At 41.0% G+C, this 9,591-nt stretch overlaps 1 protein-coding gene across 1 annotated transcript in view; it reads left to right on the top strand.

The window, feature by feature from the left end:
• Positions 1-1,096: 1,096 nt before the first annotated feature.
• The window catches only part of pde3b (phosphodiesterase 3B), a 49,132-nt gene continuing 40,637 nt past the window's right edge, over positions 1,097-9,591 (top strand). The window contains exon 1 of the mRNA XM_062548644.1: positions 1,097-2,133. Coding sequence (XP_062404628.1) covers positions 1,243-2,133 — 891 coding nt within the window. The 5' untranslated portion in view covers positions 1,097-1,242. The remainder of the gene's footprint in view (positions 2,134-9,591) is intronic.

Here is a 9,591-nt window from a genome sequence, read left to right as displayed (position 1 = left end):
TATGAAACATGAAATATGAAGTTGGTAACCTAGTTTTTCTGTAAATTCATGGAATAGGCCCTTTGGTGCATGGAAAGAGAATATAAAAAAGCCTATATAAATGGTCTAGATTTCTGAAACAAAATGAAAAACATAGTGAAGCTATTGATGCCATGAATTGTAAAATAATCTGTTTTAAGCACCTTCCTTGGTGTCATTTGGCTGTTTGGTGGTAGGAATAGACGGTCTCTCTCAGCCCTATCATTAGGCCTATCACTTTGTCTGCTGTACACAGACTGTCTTGTTGAATATATAGGCCTATAGCTATAGCCCTCCTACACAATCTGGATTGTGGTCATAACGCCTGCATCTTATAGGCTTATAAACTTATTCCTTGTTATATTGTTCTTAAAGTATATATATTTTTTCTTGCTTGTCAAACAATTCTATTATGTTTGCATTCTTGTATTTTCATAGGCATAGTTAATATTTAATAATAAGCAAAGCTATTCAATTCCTGCACTGTTCACTTTTGCACTAGGCCTATATCACCATAGCACCTTATCATCCTCATTGCATCACATGGTCAGTCCATACTAGACCTTTGTAATCACTTCACACATTTTTAACTCTTTCAGAAATGTTTAAATATCTGTGAGTGACCTTTATGTGAGATTTATGTATGTGTGTTTGTTGTGTTATGGTTTTCTATGCTAATGAAAGCCTTACATTTCCCTGAATGAATAAAGTAGCCTAGGCTATCTATCTATCTATCTATCTATCTAGGACTATATCTATCTAGGATATTTTTATTTGCCATATAGCCTATCTAATTATGAAACCTTTGTTTACATTTTTTATTTATTTAAAAAAATACTTACAAGTATTATCAGAAAGGTGTTAATTCATCGAGACAAGATATTGTCTGTCTCACGTGGTAGGCTTATGTCTACGAGTAGGCTACGACGTCTGAAAAGTTTGAAGTGGTTAGATATCAAAATTGAAGAGAGCGCGAGCCACGCTGCAGAGCGCGTGCTTGTGCTGGAGTCTTGGTTGTTTTACCACTTGTCACCTATAGGCGACGACATAGAGCCCGCCGATGCTAAAAAACAACAACATTTCACCTTCTTTTCCTCCTAGCCAAAATGCTTGAGCACGTTTAAGTGATTATGGAGTGCGTTTGTCATGTACTGAACCGATAGTACACGGAAAAACCGGGGAGATGAAACTTTGAAGACAACCCAAAGAGCTTCTGCCGAAAACATGGCTGTACGAGAGGAAGGAGAGATTTTGCACAGTAAAATCAGGCACCACGATGGGGTTGGCAACGCAAACAGCACAGAGAGCTTCAGGAACGGCTATGTGAAGAGCTGCGTCACCCCGTTGAAACAAGACCATCAAAGGGGATTTTTATTCAACCTTTGTAGATTTTGCAATGAGGATATTTTAAACTCCAGACTATTCCGGGTGTCTGCTATCTATGCGGGTGCGTTTGTAGTTTTTGCGGTGTCTTTTTTGATATCCAGGAGCCCACTAAGTGAACACGGCGTCTTGGATCTGCGGACTTTTCTGTCTCGCTTCTCGCAGTCCATCAGTCCTCTGTTTAGCATAGGTTGCGCGTACTTCTTTTTGACATTTTATCTCAGAAGGAAAAAGAGAGAAAGTAGTAGATGTTGGCTCTTGGCACTTCCAGCATCATGCTACTTTGGAGATTTCTTGGTCCTGCGGTTTTTACAGTGGGGAGAGGAGCAACATCAGATGCAAATGGTGGGCAGGTTGTTATTTGTACTGGGCTGTGTGGGTTTACTGACTCTCATCCCCACTTTGAAACTCAAACATAGTATTCTGATTTTGCTGTTCGCCAGTTTGGTGTGGCTGGTCTCATTCACGAGTCTCAGCTGCCTGCCGCTCTGTCTGAGGCCAGTCTTAGCGTGCTTGGCAGGGGTTTCTGGATCTCTTCTAGCGCTCTGTTTCGACCATTACGCCCCCCCAAGGGAAGCGCCGAGTAGGATCTCCAACGCCGAGGAAAAGGTGCCTGTGATTAGACCTAGGAGGAGGTCCAGCTGTGTTTCTCTGGGAGAAACATCAACCAGCTATTATGGCAGTTGTAAGATGCCCCGCAGACCGTCACTGCCTTGCATTTCCAGAGAACAGGTAGGTATCCAGAGCCCTGTGCGGTTAAAGGCCTGTCACTGTTTGCAATGTTATTTTGGATACATGATCATAGAACCCCTTCATTTACCTGGGAAATGTGGCTATCAAAGGTTCCTTAATGTGACTGAATACTTTTTGGGTGGCTAGAATGGAGTAGGCCGCTATCAGAGGATTGGTGTTGACAAACAAAATTAGAACGTGTGTGTGTGTGTGTGTGTGTGTGTGTGTGTGTGCGCCCGTGTGTGCATGTGTTTGTGTGTGTGTGTGTGTGTGTGTGTGTGTGTGTGTGTGTGTGTGTGTGTGTGTGTGTGTGTGTGTGTGTGTGTGTGTGTGTGTGTGTGTGTGTGTGCATTATGTGTGTGTGCGCGCGCGCGTGTGTGTGTGTGTGTGTGTGTGTGCGCCCGTGTGTGCATGTGTTTGTGTGTGTGTGTGTGTGTGTGTGTGTGTGTGTGTGTGTGTGTGTGTGTTTGTGTGTGTGTGTGTGTGTGTGTGTGTGTGTGTGTGTGTGTGTGTGTGCATTATGTGTGTGTGTGCGCGCGCGTGTGTGTAAATTCAGATGAACCTCTCTGATAATGGTGCTTGTATGCATGTTGGCTTATGTTAGTTGGCTAATTGAAAATATGTTTAATAATAATGTCCTGCCTATAATGCAGAAAAGAATACATGTTAAGGCCTATAACGTCAACTGACAATAACAAAATTACCCAGGTAGGGTAGGCATACAGGTAATTTCAGAACATATTCATTAGACCTGCTTTATGGTGTAGGTTAGTCGGCGTATCCAGTTTTGGTAACCTCGGTGGAGCCTGGACGAGATGTCATTGATGCTTCTCAGGTAGTTTTCTTGAAAGGGGTACCTGCACCTCTCAGTGTTATGGTGCGGATTGTCCACTTTGACTAAATACCCGAATCTGATTAATGTCCTCACAGCTGTAAATTATCTTACATTAAACTTTCTCGTGTGTTATATTTTCCGTGGTTTCGTGAATGAACTCTCAGTGATCTTTCCACATTGGGTGAGGTAGGCCAAATGTCAACAAGGTTTTGGAGATGACCTGTATGCCCCTTTGCACTTCTGTCAGTTTTTGCCCCACAGTTGACCTTACTGTAAAAATGGAGATGCACTATGCACAGTACAGTATATATTCTGGTTATGCGAAAATGGAATGGCTTGTTCCTGAACAATGCTTTTTATAGTCGAAAAGGGTTGATAAATAATGTTTAGTGTTGCGCAGTGTGAACTAAATCCCTGTTTATTTATTTCTTTTTTGATGGCTGAAGGGGGCACAGAGTACCCTTTGCCGGCCTACAGTAGGCCTAATGGAAAGTTTACATATCATTTAGATGTTTGACTTGAAATTAAATGAATGTAAAATGAGTTAGTCATTTTCTTTGCTGTTGTTTATCTCTTGAAACCACGTTCAGGCCAACACATCCTTGTACAGTTGTTGGTTTATAATGTCATTGTTGCCAGTCAAGATAAGCTGTGCATACCATTGCTGGGCACAGTCTACATTGAAAAGCAAGATTGTGATCATTAATTGCAGATAAAGCACATGTACACTGTTCCTGAGAAAACTACGTCAAAAACCCTTGTTTGAAGTTCATCATCAGGCCTATTGGTTGGAGAGCGTGACATGACTGCACTTGTTTTTGTCTGTGTTGACTTACCTAGAGGACACTAGGCTACACCACAAGCAGCAGAAACTGCCACAGTGTTCAGGAGAGACACTTTTAAGTATCTGTGTTCTCTTCGCATTGACATTGTTGTCAGCAAGAGTACATTTTAGGCCCCTCGGCCATAACTCTGCTGCTTCAGGGACTGGTCATGATATTAATTTTGCAAATAGAATGTTTCATTCAAGATGAACAAAAAACTTTTACAGCAAAGAGCTTCTCTTAATTTTGAGTGTTTGAATGGATATATAATATTACCCACATTTGCACACAATGAATTTGATTGTCTTCTACACCGCCAGGTAAACCTGAGCTATTTGTAGTGTATGGTAATGTAGTAGAGCCAAGTAGCTCGTAAGGAGTTAGTGATGATCAATTTAGGTGGACTGTGCACTGCATTTGAACTCTACATGCGTTCTGTCAGTTCAGTTTAGTTCTGAGGTATTTCTGGCTGGATTGAAATAGCATAAATAAGTCAGACTATATGTTTGCTACCTGGTAGCCTAGGAGATCCAGCAGGAGATTTTGCATATATTTTACATGTCTAGCACACCTCATTCACGGCACATTCATTCTGAAACTAAGGTGTTGGGTCGGATATGACACAAGTGTGCATTGTTTCTCGGTTTGTACTGCCTGTCTTTTTGTAAGTTGTGCTGTAGACTTCACTTAGGTATAGCATAGTCCTCTGTTGATGTGTAGTGAAATAGGCATGTTCAAATCATCATTCAGCAACATGCAGACCAAGACCTGATCCTATGGAACGAATTTGTCGAAGCCTTTATATTGTTTATATAGCCTTTTATATGTTTGTGTGGTTTTAAAAGTCCCAGAAACCGGTCCACATATCAACCAGGATTTCTCCTGAGTGATCTCTACAACACAAATAATCAGGAGTGAACGTGCTTGGCTGTTTCAGATTGTGACTCCTGTGAGACTATTGCACATTGGCATTACAGTGGTTGTTTACAAGTCTTTTTGATACGTAGCTTAACACTGGGCTGCATAGCAGGAACAAGACACCAGTAGCAAGTTGTCAGCTGGTAGGAAGTGTGAAAAGTCTTTTTTGTTGTGGCCCAGACGGTCATGCGTTTTTTGATAGCAGAGCATCAAGTATGGCACATATGACCAATCTTTACTGGGAACATTTGTTACTGTAGTCAAAGTGCATTAGTAATGGAGGCCAAGTTTTACATAGCCTACTTTGATCGGAGGAATTCTGTGTCCCACCCTCCATGTCAGTTGAATCCCCTGTAACAGTGCACAACTCATACTCCGACTAGTTTATGATTAATTCGGTTAAGTTTAAGTTCAAGTTTTATTGCAAGATTATGGTGCTTAATTGAAACCAACACTGGTAAATGAGATGCATGCAACATTACAAGAGACTGTTATCTATACTGAACATCCTACACCAAATGCTAAATGAATAGCTAATATTGTTTATTTATCATGTTGATTTTAATTTCATATAGCTCTGTAAGCCATGATACCAACCTTAAAATGAGTATGTCTTATATTGATATTATCTCTTGAGACGTAGGCCTTATTTATATCACATTCTGCCATTTTTTATTTAATGAAATATAATTTGGCCTTTTTCATCCACCTACAGGCTTCAGGATTTTTCAAAAATATGTTTGTTATTTTTTCTACAGACAAGCCTGGAGTCTTGTTTGCCCTCCAATCTTTTTCTTTGGTACCATGAATAAAACTGCCAGGTGCTCCCTTTGACACCTGTGACTAATAACATTCTTGGTGAACGACCATCTCATGTTCATGACCACCTCATCCATGTTTAAAACCTGCTGTGGCAGGATTATGGTTCTGACAGTTGGCCCTCTATACAACAGGCGCATCGTTTGAAATGTTTATGTACTTAAACCAAAACAAAGTCCAGTGACCTTGGTGTTGGCAATATCGTGATTGTGGGCTAGCATTATTAATGGTGCTCATAAAAGTCCTTTGTTTTAAGTAACAACAGCAGCAAGGCTATCTTTTTCTCCTAGTAACTTTGTAGAAAACAGGAAGATGAAGTCCATTGCAAAGGGTGGGTGGTCCACGGAAATCTGGGATGATAAACTAATTGATATTGAGTGATGAGTGTGAGGGCTGACTGCTTGAGTGCCCCTATAGTCTAGCATCAGTGTGGTTCATGATGGCCTGCACGAGAGCTTTTAATATCAGTGATGGAGGAGCCGCAGTGTTTGAGAGAGTGACATGAGGGAAAGCAGGCCATGGGCTGAAGCCTCTGGAAGCAGTCCACCGGCTATTTCTGTCTATTGTTTGACATGTTTGTCATGCCCGTCATGAAAAAGGACACGTTGGATGTCTGACATCCTGTGTCACCCGGTGATAAACATTGTGGCATGTCTGGAGACGTGAGGAATCAGAGGTCGCGTGAACGCTAGGTAAGGTTAATGCGAGACATTTGAATATCCTCAGTCATTGCCATACGTCTCCTGATCAGATTGCTGCAATGAGCATGTTCTCTTTGGGACTGAGGTGGTTGGCTTGCTTGCTAGCAGCTCAACCAAAGAATTGGGTATATTGGGTAGCCATTCTCATAGTTGGCTTAACCTGTTTGAGGATGTAAGCAAGCATGTACAGTAGATTGAAATCAATAGTAGTTTTTTTTATTTATTTTTTTTATTTTTTTTTATTTTTGGGGGTCTTGAAAATATCCAAACTCAGGATGTGTTGTTACATACAAGGTGTAATATATTTTGCAGAAATATATTTATTTTCCTCAGAGCCCTTAAAGAGATTCTGATATCTGGATAATACACATCATGTTATCACAGTGATGGAGTAAGGTTGGAAACAGGTAGCATAAGCAACAATGCAGATTTAAAAGAAGATTATGTTGAATGGGGAATCGAATATCAACATTTTAGAATGTTGATATTTATTGCTCAAAGTAAAGATGTGAGCGTTATACTAGGACACAAGTATATTGTTGGACCATTGAAAGGACATTTGCTCAGCATGCAACCAACAATTGCAACCAATGTGCATACTACTCAGTGTGCATACTACTCAGTGGTTGTGCATACTACTCAGTGGTTTGTCACATATTTTATATATGAAATGAGAACTGTTATTATTAGCTAGCTAAAATGTCTTTAACCATAACCTACTGACCGTCATGGCATGATGTTCCCAGACAGATTCTTTCACAGAGAATCTTTTTGGCCCGTAATCGGTATTCAGCAGTAGCACCAAAAAGTAAACTCGCGTTGCTGTTAATGCAATCTGGACATTTTAAACTGACACCCCTACCAATTATTGTGCATATTCACTTTAGGTAGATATTGGCAAGAATTGGTATCAGTACTTACAATATGTCTATCTTAACAGCAGTGTATTGGTTAAATGCTTACCTTGTTAAGGGAGTATGTATATCTAGATGTCATGACGGGGCAGGTGAAGGGGTGTCAATGTTTTTTATTGTGCAATAATGGCAGGATTTGGCCATTTTATAGGCAAGCTTATTCAGTGGAAACTGAGTTTTGGGAGACATCCTACAAAGGACAAGTGTTTCTGTCTCAGGGAAGACATCTGCTTTTTGTGAAAGTAGTGTGGAATCTTTCCTGGTGTTTCCTTGGCTTGGGAATAGCACTGTGTGGTGCTGCCGTTCCTCACCATGTAGCCATAACATATTAATGAAGCGTTGGCGAGACGCACAATTCATAATTCATCAAGCATGATGGGTGGGAGTTGTGTTTTTGTCTTCACAGCAGAGGTGTCAGTCAGAAAGTCATGGGACACAGGATTTCAGTTTCTCCAACAGCAAGCAATGGATTATGGGGAACTGTTCAGGAGCCAGGATGAAATCTATTGAAACTAATATCTATCTAAATGTCCTTAAATACCTTTAATCATACAACTCAAAGATTCTTAAAAGATCTCTGAGAACATCTCTGTCACAGGTGGCATAGGGGACAGGTACACTTCTGATTGTTAGTTAGTAGGCAGCTATTAAGTTTGCACAGGATGTCCATGCTGTAGCCTACAAGTTGTCATAGTAATGTGGACATACCCAGGTGGATGTTTTTGTCCATTTTAAGTCCAGTGTCTTAGTTGCTGCCTCTGTTTTCCCAGACTGTGTAGTATTATGTCTATCTCTATATATTACATTGTAGTACTGGCCTGGGCTAGTTCCAACTAAACAAGCATATCAGTCTCTGTATTTGAGAACTGCTATTGATGAACAGGTGTATCACTTTGATGTGATCACTTTTTTAAAATCTAGGATGATTATGTCAGTGTTTATTTGTTTTAATTCTTTTATTATTATTATTATTATTATTTTTAACAAATCTGACCTTACCAGTCTTTATGTTTTCATAATTAAAAAACTGAGTTTAAACAAGTAGTAGGCCTATTATACTTTATTATCTTACAAATTAGATATGTACTTAATGAAAAGGTGCTTTCGGGGCTCTATCTTAATTCTGCTGTGGCCCTTTCTGATCCTGACTAATTTTATTGAAAGCACCTGCCGTTTTCGCGCAAACTAGGGCCCGCTAAGCCCACACTCTTTTTAAAAGCAAATCTGTGTTCCGTGCTGAGTGCTTACAATATATGTTTTTAAAGGTCGCTCTGCTACTCCATGAGACTTCCATGAACGTGTGTATGCTTTGAGCAGTATTCTTAGTGGTGTGTGGACTCTCCAGCATTGCTCTTTAATTGCCCCGTAGGTTTGGGAGGCCTTAGTGGACATGAGAGGACAAAGCACCATTATGCGCGAGTCTAGCTGAGATGCGGCTTTTCTGGCCTGTGGCCTGTCCGCTCGTATCTTCGCTGATAAACTCAAACCGTCAGCATGTCATTTTGTGCCTTTTTACTTTTGGACCGTCTGATCTCTGCATGTGCGTGTTGAGGAATGAGAAGAATGGCGTTCTGAGTCACTGAGATGGGATGAGATGACTGGGTGGCAGTGCACTACACTCACAGAGCGGTTCAACACTGTAAACTTCCCTCAAAACAGATTGTTCTGCAAATGCATTCATCCTGTTATCATGCATGACCAAGAAAGAAAACAACAGGACACATAGGGGTCTGCATCTGAATTGAATAAAGGACTTGAAACACAGCTGGGTCACTTCACACTTGGACACAGTGGAGCAGCTTAGCAAGATGCTAGCCCCTTTATATGCTATATTTTAAATTGCTCTGGAACTGGACTTAGATTGTGGTTGACACCACAGTTCTGAGACTCAAAAAGGCATGGGGTGTATAGGGTTCTTAACTGGTCTGTGATGTCTGCTGATGTGTGTGGAGAGGTAGCTGTGTGTGTGTGTGTGTGTGTGTGCGTGTGTGTGTGTTGGTTTGAGGAGCAGAGCTTGAGGGCTGGGGTGGGCGCTGGGGTTATGGGGTAGGTGAGCGAGAGAATAAGCGCGAGGCGGCGGAGCAGCAGAGTGCAACGCTGTCTCTCGCTGCTGTCACGTTCTCCCGCTCTGAAGCCATGTGGAATGATATAACATTGACGTCACTGAGCAGTGACGTACGAGAGGGTGACTGCAGAGAGAGAGAGAGAGAGGGAGAGGGAGAAAAAAAATGAGCCTAGTTTTACTTATTGCTTTGTAGAATTTAGTAACTGCCTCATACCACGATGGGGTGTTGGAAGGCTTGAAAAACCAAAGAAAAAAGTGTCCTCAAATGAGGACACTCACACTCTTTGGTCTGCAATTGTTTAATTAACAAAAAATTATATGTTTTTTGCAAACATTTTAGAGTTCATCCAAAATATGAATAAAAGAATGACCAATGATTTGG

The sequence above is a fragment of the Sardina pilchardus genome, chromosome 11, assembly GCF_963854185.1.
Source record: "Sardina pilchardus chromosome 11, fSarPil1.1, whole genome shotgun sequence".
Taxonomy (NCBI): Eukaryota; Metazoa; Chordata; class Actinopteri; order Clupeiformes; family Clupeidae; genus Sardina; species Sardina pilchardus.
Note: the sequence above shows the minus strand (reverse complement) of the source record. Positions and strands in the feature narration are given on the sequence as shown.